Raw genomic sequence first — 23,105 nt, 5'->3', positions numbered from 1 at the left:
CTCTCTCTAACCACATCATTGTTTGTTGGGGATTTTGATATAGGATCCCTGTAGCAAATGCACTGAACTGGTAAATGATTATTGATATACTTGCTCATGAATCCGGCATGTAGGGGTGTATCTCCATCATTCAGTTTCCAAAACCAATACATATCCAATGCCTTCAGTGGTATTGGGTATTCCATTGGTTTGTCAGTGATTGTACTACATTCTCTAACATTTGTAGTTGATGTGGCATTGGAACTTATAAACAAAGCTTTATTTATACCTATCCTAAAAGGTGGTATTTCTCTTTCAACTCCAACAGATTTCCGCCTGTTTCTACCATCCCGAAATCCAATAGTATTCCTATTGAGCAGTTGGTCGTCATGCAATATATTCTGATATGTATGTCCAACTGTAGTGTGTAGAGTTTCTTTACCATCAAGTGTTTCTACATTTGTATCATTATTCTCCCATACACATGCAGTTGCCAAGGTTGGGTCAAGCCGGATACCATCTGGGGCGTCGCGTTCATCATCTTGAACTGAATAGGCAAACTCAGTCTCAAGGCCTTTGCTTTCACTACTAATACAATGTCAAAATTTGCATAGCCAGTTTTGATCCTGTCAGAGATGTAAAACATAAACCAACGACAGTGTGTTTCCATGGTTTCACAGTTCCACGAGATACATTATAGATGGCATCAGATGCAATGGAAATAACCTTTCTATCAAACTTGTCTTTGTTTGCATCATTAACATTTTGGTCGATGCCACCAAGAAGACTCCTAAAGAATAATTCTAACTGTGATGGTATCTTGGCAGCACACTCTTTTAAGTTTTGAACTGTAGCAGGTCTTTGTCTGTGGGAGCTGCATGATTATAGATCTAAGATGAAGAGCAGCCCATTTTATTTTATTATCCTGTACATATTGTTCAGAATTATCATAAAGTCGAGCAGTGGCTTCTTCTCCTAGAAGAAGTGATCTATAAATGAAGTTACCTCTTCGTCTGTCTGCAGGTTTTACTTTGATTTCATCTTTTAATTTTTATTGAATTTTCCTTGTAAGATTTTGGGACGAATATGAGTTGATATCAGTTTTCCTCCATTATTGACAAATTCGATTTTGTAAAAGCTTAGCAAATCAGAGACAAGTATAGCTCGTTGTTTTCCCAATACTTAATAATAATTCAATATGTTTCAGTAGGGATGAAAATGCCCTTTTGTGACTTCCATAAGATGTGTTACTTCAATAAGATGAATGCTCTTCTGTTGAACCATCATGTTTATCAGTTTCTAGAAGAACTGAACTCGGCAGATCAACGCCACACCGAATTAGACTATTGATACGTTGGTTTTTTTTAAATTTTACCCGCTGGGAAAGTGACTTGCACCCAGAAACAGTTGCTATCTTAAGCCTTTTCTCTTCTTTCCCATTTTTTCGGCCTTTTCCACAAAATATGCAAGTTCCCTTTAACATGCCACACTCATCTGATTTCTGAAGGACACTACTTTGTTTTGTTTCACAGCAGTGTAATACCTATGACATAAAGGGTGATAGCTAATTGAATTTTTAGGTTGTTTCATAAGAAAAACCTTGTTTGTTGTATCAGCATGTTTGTCAGACTTCATTTTCTTACGTAATGCAGCAGCATTGTCCGCCGTTACCGTTTGGCAGATGTAGCACTTTGAAATATGATGTACCACTCTCTATCATAATTAAAATGCATTTAATAAAATAAGCCTTTGTTTTGAAATGTTGATGATAATCAACAACATTATTCTCTAGGGAACCATTATAGAAGATAAGTCCGTTTCTAAATATGTCCTTTAACTGCATAAACCAATTGACTAATTGATTTACTTTTTTCCACACCACAAAAAGACAAAGAAGTCTTGTTCTGAATACCTATTTTACACTATGTTGAGCTTATATACCATAGTGGCACATTTGTGAATTAGGTAAGGGGTTGGATGGATGGGGTGGTTCTATAATGAGCAAATAAAAATGTCTGGTAATGACAATTCATATCCTTGACAGTATACTACACATTTTCCCACCAGTTTTACAGTGGTTAACCCTTGGCCTAATCTGGGTCATTTTTGGGGGTTGGGTGTTTGAGGGGGCCTGGTGGACACAACCCACCACTTAAAATGTCTGGCAATGGTCATTTACTATACTAGGGATCATGCTGAACATTCTACAGCATGTTTTAAAAGGTTAGCTTTTCAGCTGATCTAGCTCATTTTTGGGAGTGGGGGTGTTTGACGGGGTCTGGCGGGCACAATCCACCACTGAAAATGTCTGGCAATGGTCATTCATAATAGTTATGAGTACATTGAACATTTTCCCACCAGTTTTAGAGGGTTAACTTTTAAGCTGATCTAGTTCATTTTTGGCCCTCCAGAAATGGGGGTCTGGCAGGCACCCCCCACCACTAAAATCGTCTGGCAATGTCCATTCATTATATTTCACTCTATGTCAAACAATTTGCAAAATATTTCATGGGGTTAACTTTTCAGCTGATCTAGCTCAATTTGTTGTGGGTGGGGTGTTTGACGGGGTCTGGCGGGCACAATCCACCACTGAAAATGTCTGGCAATGGTCATTCATGATAGTTATGAGTTTATTGAACATTTTCCCACCAGTTTTAGAGGGTTAACTTTTAAGCTGATCTAGCTCATTTTTGGCCCTCCAGAAATGGGGGTCTGGCAGGCACCCCCCACCACTAAAATCGTCTGGCAATAGCCATTCCTTATATTTCATTCTATGTCAAACAATTTGCAAAATATTTCATGGGGTTAACTTTTCAGCTGATCTAGCTCATTTTTTTTACCCTTTACAGTGTCCCTCCTAGCCACACCCACCAAAAGAAACGCGCCAGACTGTCATTTCCATACATTGATATGTACGTAGATAATTGCCACATGCATAGAAATTGGTTAACTTTCCAGCTAGGTTGACCCCTCTGGGCTCCTGGTCTATAACAGATAATGTTTAATTTGGTTTTAATTTTGCATCGTTATCCCTATAAGACAACATGACTATGCAATCCTAGAACATGTCTTGATGTGTAGGCCTAGGCATGTACAGTACAGGTAATGAGGCAAATTGGCAATTCCCGTGTCAAAAAGTAGGCTTAAGTAGGAAGCGTGAATTAATTTGAAAACAAACCTGGCCCGTCTGTAATTTCACCTCACTCACTCAAGCTTACCTTTCCGAAGTTGTTACAATTTCGGCAGTAATAAAGAACGTTCAAAATCAATATTTATTAACTCAATATTTACACAAACAAACATTCCACCGTACACTCTCTATTTGCACAACAGATTAAACATGGTTTTTGGTTGATGTAACTTGTTAGCCGGGAGCAAAATCGAAAAACCTAACCTTTCTGGCTGTGTTCTTAGCCGTTTAGGACGTAGAGTATCATCTGTATCAGCCTGTGGTTTGTGTACATCAGGTTGAATATCAGGCTCATTATTAGCAATATCAATATTAACATTTTCATTATTGTCTAAAGTAGGAATAACAGCATCTTCGATATCATTGATATCATGGTTAACTATTAAATCTTCCTCATTGATCTGAGGTTCTATTTCGTTACCAATTGGAGTGTCAATAATAGTTTGACCCACGTTTTGGTCATTACCATTATTAGGAGGTATAGATAGATCTGTTGAAGTGTGCGAACTGAATTTGTTTGTTTGTTTGTTCTTCAGGCTCTATCTTGTACACAGGGGACTTTTTCCAAAACCACATAAATAGTTTCTTTCCACCTATCAGCAAGTTTATGTTTACTAGTATAAGAATAAAACAGATATGATGATATGAGATGATATGATATAAACGAGATCGTAATTTTAAAGATCAATTAGTGAATTCTAAATTAAAATCATCGAATCATAATGATATTGGTATGACTAAGTGTAGGCGTGTATTATGTACTAGTAGTATAGGACCACGTAAGAAATTTGATATTCAATATAATTTTAATTGTGTTTCTATTAATGTGATATATGTTATTATTTGTACTAAATGTAATATAATCTATGTTGAAGAAACTAAACAAAGATTTGGGAATAGATTTGTAGAACATTTACGTTCCATTCATCCTAATACACCCGGTCTTCCTGTGGCAGAACATTTTCATGATAACCATAATATTAATGATACTGTATACGGGTTACTGGCGTAAAACAATGCAACTCATCCGGACGTGATTGTAGACGACTACAAGAACGTATAATTGTTCAACTTGGAACTGTCAAACCCAACGGGCTTAATGTATCATTTAAATCATTTAGGAATCGAGTACTATCTTGTCTATCTGATTGACATAAGTTATGATATAATACCTTTTTTTTGTCAATGCTTTTGTCAATTTGTTATTTGCTTGTTCATTGTTACGCCCATATAGCCCATAATAGACTCCTTTGTTTTCTAGTGTACCCTTTTTCTATATGTATTAGTCTTTTACCAATATTCTATCAGTACCTGATGATGACCTATGACCTATGGTCCAAAGTACTAGTACAATAAATATTTTATTTAAAGGCAGAAACAAGAACTTTATCCGTTTTATTTTTATACATGATCCTGCCTATGCAGCACCTATTTCTTTCCCGATTCTTTACTAGTACCCTATCACCCTTGCAAATAGTGCATTCACGCACTTTACTATCATATCAGGATTTATTGGAATTAGCTTTCTTGGTCGCCATTTCCTGAGCTAATTTGTGTGTTGTTTCTAGGCGATTTTGTAATTTATTGGCATATCACCATGGAGAAAGAAAACCATTTTGGTTTGGATCAATACCTTGTTGGATGTCAATCGGTAGGCAGGCTTCTCTACCAAACATTAAAAAATATGGGGACATTCCCGTAGCATCATTCTTAGTACAATTGTATGCATGCACTAAGGGTGCAACATGGTCTCGCCAATGTTCTTTCTTTTGGTTTTCTAGCATTTTAACCGTTCTACCTGACCAATATCCTGTGGATGGTATGGGGTTGTACAAGATTTTCTTACTTCTAAATATTTTCTTGGTCTTGGATAACTTTAGATTCGAAATCTCTGCCTTGATCAAAATGTAATTGTTTTGGAAAGCCATAATGTTGAAAGACGTTATTCCACAGAGCCTGTGGGGGCTTTTTGGTCCTTAGTTGGGATAGCAATAGCATATCTAGTGAAATGGTCAGTTACAACTAATACATTTCTAGTATCCTTAGAATTGGGTTCTATAGACAGAAAATCAATACACATTAATTCCATAGGCGTATTTCCCATAGGCATGGTGGTCATGAGCTGCTGTGGTAGCACAGGCCTTTCTTTGGACACATCGTCACACAACACCTACATTTATGTTCAATTCGGGAGGACATACGAAGCCAATAAATCTGGATCGGGCGACTAATGTCATCATGTAAGCCAGTAAATGCTTTATCTTTTATTAAGTGGTTGGAAGCACTAATTGCAGTTGCATAGCTCCGATATTATTAAATCGGCGGTACAGAATATTATCTTTTACCAATAATTCATCAAACTGTCTCAAGAGTATAGCCTAGTTTCCTCGGGTAATTTTGCGAGTTTATCTTGTGTAGGTTTCCGTTTATTATACATTTTATATTAGGATCTTGTTGATGCTTTACCCACTCCGCTACAGTAACATTAGGCAAGGTTGACTGCCCATCTGTAGGCCTAATAGGGTTATCATAGGTGACGGAGATTGCATCAAGAGAATCACTAACTGACTCAACTAAGGGTGTTGTATCATTAGGTATAGTAGACTTATTAACTATTTTAGCATTACAGACTGCTGTGAAGGAGCAGGATGACAATTTTAATCTACCTAACACTTCGTCAGCTTTCTCTTGATATTGTTTGTATTCAAAGTCATTGGAAGGGGGTCATGTGGGCTATGACTAAGACCGTCTGTATCTTGATTCTTTCTACCTGCTTTGTATTTAATATCAAAGTTGTAATTGACCAGAGCGGCAAGCCATCTTTGACCTGTAGTGTCAAGCTAAGCTGTCATCAACACGTACGTTAAAGGGTTATTATCTGTATAAATTACAAATTGTTGACCATAAAGATAGTCAGTAAATTTCTCACAGCCCATTTTAGGGCAAGAAACTCTAATTTATGAGCAAGATAATTGGCTTTACTCATGGATAACCCACGACTAGCATAGTCAATTACCCTCTTTATCCCATTTATCTCTTGATATAGGGCTGTACCTAACCCGCTTGTACTAGTGTTGGTATGTTAAATAAATGGTGAATTGCAGTCTGCGAATCCTAATATAGGGGCTGAAGACAATGTATCTATTAGTAGTACGGTACATCAAATGCCACCTTACATGATTCGGACCGGTTAATACAAAATTAGAACTAGGGCACCTGTCTGAGGGAGTATTGGATTAGGGTTTTTTGAAAGTTTTACCTCGTTTACATATTAGGTCATAATTAGTTAGTTTAATGATTTGGCAATACGGCTAATGCTGTATAAATCGTCGATAGTAACCAGCAAAACCTAGAAATGATTTCAATTCTTTTACATTTGAGGGGCAGAGCCAAGATTTGACAGCCTCTACCTTATCTGGGTGAGTGCTTACCCCATCCTCTGAAATGACATGGCCCAAGCACTTAATGGAAGTTTGCACTTGTCTGGATTTAGTTTCAGGCCATATTCTTCAAGCCTAGTCTAGATAAAACTTTGTCTAACTTAGCAAGGTGTTCGTCTAGTGTGGCTGAAAAAACTTTAGGGACGTTGTATTGATCCCTAACTGTCCTAGAATTTAGAAGTCTGTAATCTATACATAGTCGGATTTCATTCGTTCGGACTCTTTAATGATACTCTTCTTTAATAAATCTTGAATGTTGTCCCTAGCATCATTGAAATCTGATTGATTGATTGATTGATTGATTGATGGGGTATCCTCCTACAGTTGATAGAATGGGGTGTTGTTAGTTAGGTGTATTTTATGTTTTACAACCGAAGTTCTCCCTATATCTAAATAATTCTTTGAAAAAACATTTGGATGATTATTATTAAGTACATTAATAAATTTCGTCTTATCTATTTGTGAAATTGGCGAGTTATCAAAATTAAAATTGCTTGGGGTCATACTCAAGTTATAGTGAACTTCCGGACGGTGATGCGTTATAGACTGGAGGATGAAAGCGGTGCCAATCTTAAAGATTCTATTTAGCCTAACTTCTTTACTAGAATTTGACAAAAGAACTCTAAGTTTAACTGGGCCCATATGTTCTAACTAAACTTAACTATTAAGGGTGTAATTAAAAGCCCTCCAGGAAGTGGGGTATCCGGGGATGCTTCAATTAACACATCTAAGTTAGGGTGTACTGTGTTCTTTATAACACATTCTACCTCTGCTATTTTTCCTCTAGTTATTGTCATAGGAGAACATATTTTAACGGGGCCCAGTTTATCTTTCTTAGCCTTATCCTCTTTATACACTTCAGCCAAAGCAGAGTGTATGGGGCCTACATTCCTTCCCTTTTTCTTATTATTAGTCCAGTCAGTGGCCAGATTCCGAACTATTCTGGTGTTGGTGCTTATTAACATAGATAGTCCCTTCCCTAATTTGGGGCACACTAAAGCTAATGTTGTGAATTGTTTAGTATAGCCCGTCTGGACTTTGGGAAATGTTAAATTTACATCTATATAACCTAGATAAGGTACGTTCTGGCTGCCAGCACCAGTTACTATTAAATCGGTTAATGGGTATATACCGGTAGGCTTATCCCTTAATTTATCTCTATAAAAGTCTTTACTGATACATGTAACCTGCAAACCCGTCGACACTTATTGTTACGACACTAGAGTCGCCTATAAGATTAGTAGTTTGTGATATTGCACTATGGAGTAAATTAGTTGTAAAAGTAGTAAAAAGTTGTTGTTTCAGCGTTTCTCTTTTTTCGGGACCTTTTTACTGATGGGCAGACCTTTGTCCCTTTTTACCGGATGCCCTCTGCCGTTTCCCGTCTGATTAAACCTTTTGATCAATTTTTTGGGACAACTTCTCATGTGGTGCCCATCCTAACCACAATTATAACATATTTTAGACCTAGTGTTTGGCGCAGGTGGAGAACGAGATTTAGGGTTAGGGGTGGACTCTAGTTGACTTGGTGTTGATTTTAGGTGATGTAATTTAGTTCTAAGAAATTCTACCTCGTTGCTAAGGACTTCATACAGTAGCTACATAATGCAGCCTTGGCACTAACTGCCTCAGGTGTTTGCTTTTCTGGCCTAGCCCTACTATTGATTTCCTCACTTCTAACTTTAATAATTAGTTTTAAATAAGTAGGGGATTTGATTTATGTTGTTTAAGGTTTAGTGTAGATGATAGCATCTCATCATATACTAGCCCACTGACAAATTGAGCTAGTCTTATGTGGTAAGCCTTTGCTACCCCCACTGCCCTTGTCTTTGTTGCCCTAGTTAGATTTTCATCTAGGCGCAGTTCCCCTTCCGACTGATATGTCTCCCTAAATAGAGTATAGAGATCATCTGCATCCACTGCCAAACCATAGACCTCATTAAGTACATCATGGCATTCCCTAGCAGTTGATTTATCGGTTACTTTAGGCGTGGTATATCGAATATCCCAAACGACAAATCATCATCCAAACGATTTCCAAACTATTATGTTTTGACAAGCCATGCAAACAGTCTACAAATACCATTTGAAAGACTGGCGTCTAAACACCGATATTCCGTTTTGGAATTTTGCTCCGCCCCTTAACAAGCTTGACTGAACACAAAACTAAAACGTTTACCAGGCGTCCAAACGACACGGGACGACAATTCATTGATTATAGCATGGAGGTATAAAATAAATATACAGTACCTTAATGATTTTAGTTGATACGTTTAGGGAATGTTTCTTTTTTAGATCACACATTCGCGGTCGCAAATCGACTTAATATGATGAACAAATTAAATAGAAAACGTGTTTCATGTACCCTAAGATTGTATATTTGCTATCCTAGGCACATGAACTTGAGTTGAATGATCCAAGCACATTTTTATTTACCGCGCACCGAGCAACAAGCACATGGTTTGTGTATCTAATTACGCATTCTTTGATTTTTGTACCCCAAAAGTAAATGTCAGTTGGTCTCGTGTATCAATAGGGAGTAATTATTAAAAGCATACGGGGTCTACCTACTACAGACGATGTAATGAAAAAATTGTAGTAGCTGGCCTATACTGTCTATTTAAACCATAGAAATAATAATATCTCTTTGCAAAATTAATCTGTAGGGTTTCAGTACGAACAAAATATTGTGAAGACTGTAGATATTTGAATCAAATACAAAACATTAAATACAATCTAAGTTATACTACAAAAATAAACTTCTAATCGCCACTATGTCGTCCAAACGGCAAGCACTATTTTGTACACTCCACTAACTTTAGTTAAAATGACCGAAATTAACGCACAGTACATGTTTACTCACGCCAATAGATTGTGAACAAATTTAAATAGATAATGGCCGACGTGTTTGTTTTTAGTATACTTAATATACGTTTTGACCAATTTTCGGTGTGGTGGTGTGGAGGTCGCTATCTTTACTATTAATAGTAATTAATTTAACCATGTTTTATTAACATTAAAAAAGCGATTGGCATAGGCTTTTTTTTAGGGAAAATACAGATCATATAAAATTAAAATAGGATTTAAAGGATGTTTAGGTTCGGCGGCGTTTTCAATGCATTTTTAATTAGGGATCCAAATATATTTCATGTTATCATTTTAATCATCTATATATAAATTATGGATTAATTATTAGGATGGTATTTATTTGAATAAACGCCCAAAACCTCCCCAATAAAAAATCACTTAATAATAATAATCAACCCCCCCCCCCACCCCCTATACAACACAATTATACTATTTGTAGTAGAATACATTGCACTGTTATCTACAATTTACCAAGCATTTGTTATTTTTTTTACCACTTTCCATATCTATTAAACGATTTTATTTGATTATAAATATTACCATATTGTTAAACTGAAAAATAAACATATGCCTTGAATAAGCACCTCCCTCAAACAATAAACACTATACTTTAAAATGTTATTAATCATCTAAGACACTGTGAAACAGAGTAGGTTTAGTTTTACCAATGTCAAGCATTTTCAGTAATGGTAACCGACAGAAAACGTACAAGGAGAACGAGTCATTATTCCGAGAACCATCGTCTACACTTCCTAGATATTATTGTTAATATAATCAAAACTTATTTATTCTGAATTCAACAGATGTCATAAAATACTACAAATACAATGATACAAATTATAATAAATTAACAGTAAAAAAATTATAAGATAATTAACTAAATTGTACAATGCAAACTTTTACTTAAACTAATCCCGTTTGTTGAACCTAAGGGCCCGACATTTCCCATTAACTGCTTCCCTTAATGCCTTTTGTATTTTGAAGTGGATCCGGGAAATTCTACCTCTGCCTGGTCGGTGAACATTTATCCAAGTAGTTGCCTTGCAAATGAAGTTGGTGTATTACCACATGCAGTGCTTTTTCTGTAAACATCTTGGCCCACAGGACAGACACCGCCTACCATTACCACACCATTCATTCCAACTGCTTGCTTTGGGCCCCAACAGAAGATTTGAAGTTGTCTCTGGAGTTGTTGATGTAGTAGTCACTGGTGATGTTGTTGTGGATTTTGCTATCAATTTCAACAATATCAGATAAACCATCTTTTCTTGTCTGGTCATCTTTCTTTCCATTGCTGCTCTTGTTTTGTCCGGCCTCTGCTCTAACTTATCGCAGAAACAAGTTTTACCAGCTATAAAAAGAAATAATAAAATTAATACATGAATAAAAATAAATGATAATAAAACAATATTTTCAGTAAAACAGTAACGTCCAACGTTCTGTATTTTTGCCAATATAGAAAGCATAGTAAAGCCTAATAGAATAGGTATTGAAAGAATGAAGAAAAGCATATGACGTTGAATGTTGATTATGTACCGTCTGCTAGCCAAGACCTACCATATAATGATTATGAATCTGTATATAATGTAATGTTCTCAAATAGCAGTAAAACTTTTAAGGAGAGCAACCTATTCAATTCAATTCAAAAGACATTTATTTTCCTCCATAGCAATACAATACAAAATAATAAACAGAAATGGTAAGGTAAATTAAAAGACGAAGTACTGTTTATGTTAAAATATGTAGATAAACGTATTGGATTTCTTGGATTTGTTAAGTGTTTAGACATTTCATGTGACCATTGTATGTCTAATGTAGTTAAGAATATAATTCAAGCTGGATTCAAAAGATTCCCTTTTCCTATGTTGGGAGAGCAAGGCAAACACTTTTTAACATTTCACAAGATTATGAAGTTAGGTTCATGGGACACTACTGATGTGGCAATGTCATGTCTCAACCTGTAGGCCATCCAATTTTGTCCATCTCATGTTTTTAGTAGCAAAGCTGAAGTAACTTCTCATAGGAGGAAGTACCACCCAAGACAGAATGTAATGAGGTAAACCTAATGTATTACATTCTGATAGGAGGAAGTAGCACCCAAGACAGAATGTAATGATGTAAACCTAATGTATTACATTCTGATAGGAGGAAGTAGCACCCAAGACAGAATGTAATGAGGTAAACCTAATGTATTACATTAAAACAGTTTATATATCTATTATTTTGTTAATATTATTAGAATAAGAATTAATGCCTACAATATGTGGGACTGACTGCAGATTGTAAATAATGACTATTTATTTATTAAAGTTTCTGGCAGAATATTGTAATAAATTTCTAATATGTTTTTTAAGTTGTCATGATTGCATTTTATTTTGAATGTGTTTGGGTTTAACCATTCCTGTCTATTCATAGTCTTGTTATTTTTTTTTTCTTGGAGCCTTTACAATTCCTTTTAATACCTTTTTTTTTTCAAATTGTTTAGAACATGTGTGTTTCCAAGAATGGATGATAGTATGGTTAATTGATCTTTGAACTATATACAGTATTGAATGAAATCATTTATATACAATCTTAATAATGTTATCGCTTTTTTTTTTATTGCAACATATACTTTCATAAAAATCACTGTTTATTTGTGTTTAACTTTATTAATTTATATTTGCCACAATGCTTGAATAGATCAATATCAGATGCACCCTTGACAATTCCAATTTCAATCCATGCCTGATACAACCACACCTTTCCATCATGTGCTTTCCAAATGCTCAAAAAAAAGTCACACACACAAGTCACAAATCAGTTTATTTGATCCATAAAGAAAAAAAAAATACAAAGCAAAAACTATACAAAAGTACCAGGGAGATTTTAAGGCCAAAAGCCGCATGCATGGAAGCCACCCGAACATTTTAAATAATATATAATTCTGTATATAATATAATTTAAAAATTAACAAATCATAAAATTAACAAATCATATCAGGTCAGCTACAACCCATCTCTATTACATATATAACAATTTAGGATATAACATACATCATCATATGCTGAAATAAAATTATTTTTTAAATGTGTAGAAAAACCTTTCAAAGAATGTGTTTTACTCTTTTCAGTGATCAAATTGACAGTATTGTTACTTAATAAAGGCGTGGACTTAATTAAAACATGTATTCAGGATCGGAACATTCCATTTTAACTCAATAGTTTACAATAAAGTTGTTGGTCAACGATAATAAAAGTGTAGCTTTGTCCAAAATTATCCAATATTGACTGCATTTAGTGTATCAATTCATGAGCAAGACCTTGGTGCAATGTATGTCAATCCTATATGCTTTTTGGTGTCCTGCACTTCTTTCCTTTTCTTATTCCACAAATCAAATCCTGTGCATTGCTCATAGCCATACGTCATATTCATTAAAATTGTCTTGGCCTCCATATAATACCCAAGTAGCTTGCGGTGAATGTCCTCGCGTGGACAGTCTTTAGGTAGGCTTAGTTTTGTAGGCCTAGCTTGTAAACATCGATAAAACATAGGGACATCGGTAACATACGAACATCATACCCCGACTGACGTTGTATAGTTGCTGCATTAATTGTCTTTTTGTTTTTGCCAAAATCCAAATTGAGGAAAACCCGGTATTTTTGCTGAAAAGTTATAAGTCTTCCATTGTTTTGGCCTCACGATCAATCGAAAAGTGGGTGAATTACAGAAGAAAATGAAAATCACATTTTTAACTGCTTAAAGACGAAAAAAGTTATCTCAATAGGACCATATAGTATTTATTTTTACATTAAATGTAGTTTGTGACCTTAAATTAGATCTAAAAAACGTAGGGAATGGGACTTTAACAATTTATGCATGGACACAGATTATAGACAGGAGAATTAGAACCAACAAATTCAATACTTTAAAAGCATCCCCTAAAACATATTTTAATTATACTGGATACATTTTTACAAGAAATACCAAGATGTTTTATGAGAATCTTGTCTACAGTATATTTAATAACTTCTGCTTCTTTTTTCTGCCTTTTCTTAACATTTTAACACATTTTGCGAATTCAGCAGAAATTTAATCTCTACTTTTTCATCAACTTTCTCTTCCTGTAATTGAAAAACAATAACATTACTGTATAATTAAATTATTACAGTACTTCGTATACTGCAAAGTGTACATATGTGTCCGAAGTGAAAACTTTGTCTATAAAACACCCAAAAATTCCAAACATTTTGAACAGTCATCATTTTCTTTTTAAAACTTTCTCCCAAATTCTGAAATTACCTTAAAATAGGATAAAATAAAAAAACATGTTAGTTCTGATGTTTACAAATAGTCAAAAATTTCAACCAAACAAAATTTTATTTTATCCGTTGTATGAAACCATTGAATATAGATTTTACCATTCAATGTAACATTTGTCAATTCCACAAAATTGCAGGAATATGGTAGATGTTATAATAAGCAATCACTTAAAATAATCACTGTGGATTTGAATTTGACACAAAATTTCACTTTTCTTTATTAATATTTCCCTTGCACCTCCATATCTTTTGAGAAGGTTGTTTAACCCAAAATTCTTTTAGTTGAGGGCCACCCTTTTCCATTATATGTGAGCATCGATCTACTCTTTTCTTCAGGATTTTTAGTTTAATTAAAGACTTACAATATTTACGTTTACTTTGATATTCATCCCAATGTAGTTTAAATTATCATTTTTACATAATGGCGGTGGGTTTTCCAAGCTGATTGTCTTTGTTTAATAGCTACTTCAACTTCCTTGTAAAAACCAAAATTTAAAATTACCCTTCAATTTATTTTGTCCAAGTATGTCTTTTGCTACACTTTGTAACACTTTGCTTTTCCATTGTTCCCAAGCTTCATTTGCACACAATCCCAACCATCAAATACCTCATTTATTTTAATTTTAAATTTTTTCCAATCCGTTTTTAATCTGATTTAATGTTTTGATGATTAGTTTAATTGTACTGTAATTTCTTAACTGACATTATTATTATTAGTAGTAGAATATTATGGTCACTATACCTAGATGGAATAAACCATAATCATCAACCAAGAATTCATCTGTTGATTCATAAACATTTTCAGAAACCAATACATAATGTCTTGATTTGTTTGTGTTTTAGTGTAAACACCTCTACAAACCTCACTACTGTTATGTTTTGATGGGTTCGGTGAGTGAATGATTACAATAATAACAGACAATTACAACTTCATATGTTGTCTCAGGATTTATTCGGAAGCCATGGTGTACACCGTTTTTTTGTGCACCTCACCAGAGGAGGGCGTACATCATATAGAGGGTTGACTGAATTATTAAAGATGATAATTGATCTATCATCACATCTTCCAGGCTCTTAAGTTATATTTACTATATATCAATGAAATTTAGGTGACTTCTGTCTTTTCTAATTACGTCACCATTGTCAGTTTTAATCGATCATATCTACCTTTACCCCATAATGGTTTATCAAACTTTAGTCATGTTTTTTATCATAACCTTAACGGTTTAAGAAGAGACTTATTATTATATTTTTTCCTACAAAGTCTTTCTTTAAGTTTTGCGTTAGAGGGTTTAACATCTGGAACTTGCGGTCTTAACATGTTACTTTTAAGTGGCAGATTAGACCTTATACGACAATTAAAAAGTAATTCGGCGGGTGAAAACTCATGCTGTAATGGAGTACTTTGGTATATTTGTAGTGCCTCGTACAGGTCTTCTTTGCTGTCAGCTGTTTTTAGGATCAATGTATTTGTCAGCTTTACGGCATTCTCTGCCTGACCATTTGACTACGGAAAGTGAGGACTGGAGGTTTTGTCCCAGTTTACAGAAAAATTACCAAACTCATTACTTGCAAATTGTGGTCCATTGACACTGAACACTTCCATTGTTGTACCGTGTCTAGCAAACATTTCTTTCATAGCTTTTATTTATATTATATTATGATGTCGTCGTAGTACCAGGGAGCTAACTTCAAAATATTGTGAAAAATAGTCAACCACTGTTAAATAGTTTCGCCCGTTAGTTATGAATAGGTCAGCACCAATTTTTTGCCACGATCTCTCAGGTTGCTGGTGTATTACGATAGGCTCTTTTTGTTGATTTGACTTAAATTTGCTACATATCTTCTATTTGTTTATTTATTCCACACCAAAATATTTAGTCTCTGGCTGGTCTTTTACATTTTTCATTTCCCTGATGACCTTTATGGAGTTGTTTCGCGTATGTTCCTGTAGATTGCTAGGAACTATGAATCTGTTGTTTTTATATACAATTCCATTGACTATCGATTCACGTACAGAGACATGTACAGTACAGACTTTAACTTGTCCATCATTGCAGTTGTGAGTGGTGCAGTTTTTTGTACCATACTTATGTAGGCTTTTACATCATCATCTAACTGCTGATCAGTATCTTTCTGATTGGTTGCGTCTACTGCTCTTGACAATGTGTCTGCTGTTAATAATTGTTTTCCAGGTGTGTATGATACCGTAATATCATACTTATGTAAGTGTATGCGCATTCGTTGTAATCTTAAAGAACTGTCAGCAAGAAGCTTCTTGAATATTTCCACCCAGGGCTTGTGATCAGTTTTAACCTCCACTGTCTGTTCGTAGATAAATTGATGAAAACGCTATCTGTGCATAATTTGTCCATAGCGCGAGAAGCGTATGCCACTGCAGGTTTCCATTTTTCCGTTTCTTTCTGCTGCACCTAGTCCATCTTTTGAAGCATCAACTGATACTTTACACTTGCGCTTAGGATCATAAAAATTTAATACGGGACCATTTGTAAGCACTTTCTTGACTTTAATCAACGCTTTCTCCTGAGCAGTTTCCCAGACATACTCATTTTTCTCAGATAACTGTTGTAATGGTGCAGTAAGACTTGACAGATCTGTTACAAATTTCACAAGGTACGTTGCCATACCTAGAAATCGCTGTAGTTCAGACTTTGTTTTTGGAGTTGGCATGTTATTTATAGCTCTCACTTTAGACGAATCAGGTTTTATTCCTTCATTAGTTATCAGATCCCCCACGAACACTAACTTGTCGATACCGAACTCGCATTTATGTTTAACTTAAGCTGTGTGGCGCGCCCCCATCTAGGCTACCTAATTAATTAATTAACATAATACTGATTAATAATAATATATGTTTTATAACAAACTTACGTTTTCCACATAATCAAGAATAATTTCATCTTCATTGACCGATGATCCTATCTGAGATGCTAGACATTGATAAAAGCATTTGTTTCTGTTTTCAGTTTTTTATGTATATCCCAATTTCTTCGCTTCCAGCAAGCAGGCCATTTTTTTCTCCAAAACTGACATAATTAGTTAAACTCTATTATCTTTAACGTTAAAGTTGTCAAATTCTAAAGCAAAATATGTGAGTAGAGAATCGAAAACCAACATGATAAGGTTTATCGCAAATAGTGTGTGCGATGCATGGTGGGAAGGATTTGGGAGCAAACGTCACATCGCGTACATACATGATTTGTTGTTTGTACGCGTCGTGACGTTTCCTCCCATCGTGCATTGTGCAAGCTATTTGCGATAAATTAATTACCGTGTGATCATTCATTTTATTTTTGTACTAATAATCCTCTTTAGTGTCATGCAGTCTGGCATGTAGACACACCGAATCAATTAATTTAAATTGTTACATAATAACAAATGGCCAACCCCAGATCCATTTGTGATAGTGATGGCTAACTACAATAAGCTAATGTAGTATTTTTCTAATATTCAAAATGAACAGAACATTCAATGAAAGGATCGCTAATAAGAACCACTAGTAAAATGCTGTAAATGTATCTAGATTACATGGCAATATTGAGTATTATACTTGTGGTTCTTAATTTTCAGAAAATGAACTTTCAAATGAATCTGAAAAAGTAAACATTAATGGTGAGTGAAAACTTTGTTTTCCTTTAGATTATTTAAACATGGGTAATTTGTACATAAAATTTCAATAATGTAATTGTGCTAGCCGGAGATGATTGGGCACCCACCTTTAAAATCAAAAACCTACAATTGATCTTTGCTACACTCACCAGACTTCTTGTAGCTACAGTACATCCATCCCTAAATGTGTTTAGTAAAATGTTGCTGTTGGTATATAGTTTTATAACATATGTTAGTTGGTCCAAGGGCTACACATAAATAAAGTGCTTTTTGCATATATTTTTAAAACAAATACCCATGTGGCAATTGGAGAACTTCCTCTTCGTTTGTTTGCCCGGACCTGTTTCAATTTGAGGTTCACTATCACTGTCCTCTGTTGTGAAGTCCAAATGCTTCACATTCATGCAACTACTTATAAAATAGCCTACCATGAACATAGTTAGTCTTTTTACACTTTTAAAATTCTTTTTTCGAACTTTTAGTTTTAAAATCATAGTTCGAAATACTTGTCCTGATTTTGTTAAATTTACAAAATAATAACATTTTAATTTGTAACAATTCAGAAAATATTTAAAATGCTATGTATAAGACAAATGTGTTGATAGAGATTAATTTAAATTACTGCAACCAGTAATTCTACTGGAAATTGGATAGATTGTTATTGATAACAATAAATAAACAAACCATAGCTGATGTTGGAATTGATCAAGGTAGAACTATACCAGCCCTCTTCTTTTTTTTTTGTCTTAGTCTAATAGTATCCAGCTTCTCATTTAAATTTATCCAGCATGAAGGTACCACTGCCTCCTCTTCTATGCCTGGACCCTCCCGCTACGCTGCTCTTGTCCAAGACATAAAATATTGACATTGTGTATATAAAATAAAATATTACTTAGCAGCCATTTGACCGAAATATATAGCAGTAAAGTATTGACCTATAACCTATAACCTACTATAATCAATTTATATTGCATTGTTTTGGTAGTTTTATTATGTTTGGTTTGTGTTGCAGTAGTAATAGTTTCAGCATTTTTTTTTATTGTCCAAAATGTTTTCTTTCGCAGATTCAAACTCTTAAACATCAACATCAATATAGTCTTGCGCTTTACTGACTGAGCTAACATTACCCCAGAAAGTATGATTAAATATTCCCGCCCTTCTAAAGTGTGTAAATATGACCACGTTTTTTAGGTTTAACTGCATTTTATATCATATTTCGTACTATTTGTAATTATCTGGTAGGAGGTGGGCCCAATGGGATTGGTGTTTAGGAGGACCTATGTTTTTGCCGTGCGAATAATCGTTTTTGTCTTGTTCGCACTTTTGCCGTGTGGATAACTGCTTTCTTAATTTGATTAGAACTAATTTCCTTTCTTCCTATCCCATTCCACTTCGTGTAGCAATAAGAATAATACAAATCCATTGTTATATGGTAAGCACACAGTCTTGCGCAGTAGGTCTTTGTGTTCTACAAGTTTACGGCGACTGTGAGACTTTATGTTGTCTTCTTCGATGAACATCACTTGTGACACTTCTTTGAATTGCAGGAACTGTCATAAAACTACATGATGCAAGGAAACACATTCTTTCATCTCCCTCACAAGTGCAAGTATATTGTGTAACAAAAAACATTGGTCCTTTCTCTTTGTAGAAATTTAGCTTTCGGTGACCTTTAATTTTGTGGTGCTTTCATTCCCCTTTTCTGCTAAACGTTTGGCTACTTATTGCACTATAGGATTTTGTTCATTCCTTACAAGTTTTTTAATCATTTGCTTGTGATTCTCAAATTTAAATGCAGACAGATCATTTAATGAGCACTCAAAAAAAGTAACATCCTCACACAAGTCACAAATCAGTTTATTTGATCCAAAAGAAAAAATAAATACAAAGCAAAAAATATACAAAAGGACCAGGGAGACTTCCATTAAGGCCAAAAGCCGCATGCATGGAAGCCACCCGAACATTTTAAATAATATATAATTCTCATGTATATAATATAATTAAAAAATTAACAAATCATAACATTAACAAAATCATATCAGAACAGCTACAACCCATCTCTCTTACATATATAACAATTTTGGATATAACATACATCATCATATTCTGAAATAAAATTATTTTTTAAATATGTAGAAAAACCTTTCAAAGAATGTGTATTTACCTTTTCAGTAATCAAATTTACAGTATTGTTAATTAATAAAGGTAGGCTATACCTAATACATTTCTTTGCAAACTCATGTTTGACCCTAACAACATGAAAGTTGTCTTTAATACGTGTGTTATACGAATGTAAAGCTGAATTTAGTTCTAAAGAAAACCTTTGAAAATAATCAGGTAACATATTATTTGAATATTTATAGTAACATTTTAATTGGCATAGTTTATGAATATCACATACATTTAGAAATCTGAATTTTTTAAAAAGAGGTTCTGAATGGGCATTGTATTTACTTTGAGTAATAATACGTAAGGCTTTTTTCTGCAATATTGTTACTCTTTTACAAACATAACCCCAAAGCAGTATACCATAATTTATGTGTGAAACAACTAAAGAGTTATATTAAATATTCATAACATTTGCTGGGATAAAGCGCTTGAGTTTATTTAAAATGCCAATAGTTTTGGAAATCTTATTTGAAATATAATCACCATGGCTATTCCAATTTAGATGTTCATTAATTATTATACCAAGGAAGTTGAAATTATGAACCCGCTGAATCTTAACATTGTCAATTTCTATATCCAACGTATCAACACGACGTTTACTCATATGAAATATCATATACTTCGACTTCAATACATTTAAAGATAATTTGTTTAATTTAAGCCATTCACTAACTTTATCAAGTTCAATGTTGTTAATTGGATTTAATACATGTCCTGAGGGTGCTTAAAAGTGTTGTATCGTCTGCATATATTATAGTTTTAAAAATAGTGCTAACGTTTGCGATATCGTTTATGTATATGATAAACAAAAGCGGACCCAGTATTAATCCTTGTGGAACACCTGTAGTTATCTGTAAAATATCAGATTGAGTTCCATTAATGTCCACATATTGTTTACGATTCGTTAAATAATCCTTCATAAGATTAAGTGAATTCGAATGAAGGCCATAATGATTCAATTTATGCAACATTATTTTGTGATCCAATGTATCAAATGCTTTTGATAGGTCCAAATATATGTTAATTGGTATTTCATAATTGTCCATGTCTTGAATAACTTTATCTACAAGCTCAAGTGCAGCTAATTCCGTAGAATGGCCTGACCGAAAACCATATTGGCTGCTAGAAAATAATTTATTTATTTGAAAGTGCAAATATAATTGGTTGTAAATTACTTTTTCAAAAATTTTGGATATTGCAGGGAGCAACGAAATTGGACGATAATTTGTAAAACAGGAGTTATCACCATTTTTAAACAAAGGTATAACTCTGGCTATTTTCAGTTTATCAGGAAAAATCTCTGTGTTTATCATTTGATTTATAATTATTGTGAGTGGTTTGATTATAATTGATTTAATTAATTTCGTTGATAAACCATCCCAACCACAACTTGACTTTGATTTTAATTTATCTATAATTTCCAAAACTGTATCTTCATTTACATTTTCAAAATTAAAGTTATTGGTTTTATTTGAAAGAAAATGTTCAAAAGATTTGTTACAGCTGTCAGTATTGATTTTATTTGCAAGGTTTGGGCCAATATTTGTGAAATATAAATTAAATTGATTTGCTATTTCTAATTGATTTGTTATTGATCGATCATCATCTTTAAATAATTCAGGAAACTGTCTACAATTTTTTGTTTTATTTAGAACATCATTTATGGTTGACCATGTTTTACAAACGTCATCTTTACATTTGGAAAAGCATGATTCATAATACATTTTTTTAGCTGTCCTAAATTCAAAAAGTTTGACAAATCAGAATTGCAAGCAATCACGTTTCCAAAAAACAAAGGATAAAAATGTAAAATATACTGACATTAAGTTTTTTTGAATGCTGGAAAACATGTTCTCTCATTAAAAAATCAAATAAACTTTGTACTGTGTAATAATAATAGTTTTATTTTGGAAGGGATAACTTTATCACCTTTACTATTTACTACTAAGACTATATTAACTAAATATTGAAAGTATTAACATATTGTACTTATAAATAATACAAAATAATATTTATATTCTTATTTTGCTTTCTAAGTATGTTAATTACTGTATGTTCAATACTAAAATTTGTGTAATAAAAACAACAAACTTATGGTATTTCTGGGTACTTGAACCTAACATATTGTTGGGCCGGAAAGGTATTCCTGATTGTAGACACAACACAGGATGGTAGTGTTTTCCGTACATGTTTCCCAAGTAACTTCCAGATCCATGTGGTGAACCTCCTGTACGCAACATGACGATATAACCTTTATAGAAATATATAAAATACAAATTAGTTTTTTTTTTTAAGGTTTAATTTGGAACTATGATACAATTTCATGTGTACAGTTGCAAATCATTAATTACACATTTTTATAATCCTGTACATTACTGTATTATTTATATATACTTCTTCTTTCCAGTTATACTGTATAAAACATGTGTACTGATGCGGTTGAGTGCACTGTATGTATCTATTTAAATAGTTATTAAACAGTTATTTCTGTGAAGTATTGTAGTTGAACCAATGATTTGTGTTGCTTATATGTATTCCTTTACTGTGACTGCTCACAGAATACCAATTGTTTTTTTACTGTATTAAAAACATGAATAAATAATTATGCTTACTGATTCACTGGGTGATCATCATCAAATGGCCCCTGTTTCTTGACATAATGCCAGAAGGAAACTTCGATAACATCCCTGTCAAGGCAGTTATTCTTAAATCCAGTGTGTAGTGTTATGCATTCGACATCCTGGTCAGACATTTTCTGCTGCATTTCCTCCGTTTCTTTACAGCAGACGGATTCAACTGCAGTGTTTGCTACTGCACAGTGAGAGCACCAACACCTGATTTGTAAAAATAAAGTACAGTGTATATAATAATATAAAAAAATACTATAATAATAATATACTAGGCCTATATTAATTATTACTACAATGCCTAGAGTATAGGCAACCAAGTCTACAATATTCAAGGAATAGCTAGGAGGCCCGGATGCGACCGGATCCCTACCCTAGTTACATTACATGTTCACACATTTTCATAAATATTACGTGCCATACTTTAACATGAAATACATTCATTTTAGGGATATAAGCGAATCACAGGCAAAGCAACATAATAATAATAAAATAGCTAGCAAAAACAGACGCAGCTAGCTAGGCTAGGCTTACAGGTCGCGTTTACGAATTTCAGGTTATTTTAGGCCTAGTTAGGGCCTACTACTAGGCCTAGTTAGCCTACAATACATACCAAGCTATGTTGCCGACTCGGGATCCAGTCAAGTCGCCCCATCGCAAAGTCGCCCCATACAAAGTCGCCCCTTACACAGTCGCCCCATCGCAAAGTCGCCCCAAAACAAAGTCGCCCCGGCACAGTCGCCCCATCGCAAAGTCGCCCCATTACAAAGTCGCCCCATCGCAAAGTGGCCCCATCGCAAAGTCACCCCAACGCAAAGTCGCCCCATTGCAAAGTCGCCCCAAAACGTTAAAAAATAGTTTACAAGTGCGTAAAATGTTGCAATGATACACAAAATAACAC

General features: G+C 34.1%; 1 protein-coding gene across 1 annotated transcript; it reads right to left on the bottom strand.

The window, feature by feature from the left end:
• Positions 1–21,454: 21,454 nt before the first annotated feature.
• Positions 21,455–22,838, bottom strand: LOC140044994 (uncharacterized). The gene is made up of 3 exons (XM_072089722.1): positions 22,818–22,838; positions 22,190–22,411; positions 21,455–21,828 (listed from the first exon to the last, which is right to left on the bottom strand). The coding sequence occupies exons 2-3, from the start codon at positions 22,339–22,341 to the stop codon at positions 21,669–21,671; spliced, it is 312 nt and encodes a 103-aa protein (XP_071945823.1). The 5' UTR covers positions 22,342–22,411; positions 22,818–22,838; the 3' UTR covers positions 21,455–21,668.
• Between the last annotated feature and the right edge of the window lie 267 nt (positions 22,839–23,105).

The sequence above is a fragment of the Antedon mediterranea genome, chromosome 3 (assembly GCF_964355755.1).
Source record: "Antedon mediterranea chromosome 3, ecAntMedi1.1, whole genome shotgun sequence".
NCBI lineage: Eukaryota > Metazoa > Echinodermata > Crinoidea > Comatulida > Antedonidae > Antedon > Antedon mediterranea.
This window is presented reverse-complemented; position numbering and strand designations above follow the sequence as displayed.

Bases quoted from the DNA above. Each gene is read 5' to 3' on its own strand.
- LOC140044994 (XM_072089722.1), bottom strand. From the start codon at position 22,341: ATGCAGCAGAAAATGTCTGACCAGGATGTCGAATGCATAACACTACAC. The intron at 21,829-22,189 runs GTAAGCATAATT...ATTTCTATAAAG, and splicing joins GATGATCACCCAGTGAATCA to GTTATATCGTCATGTTGCGT.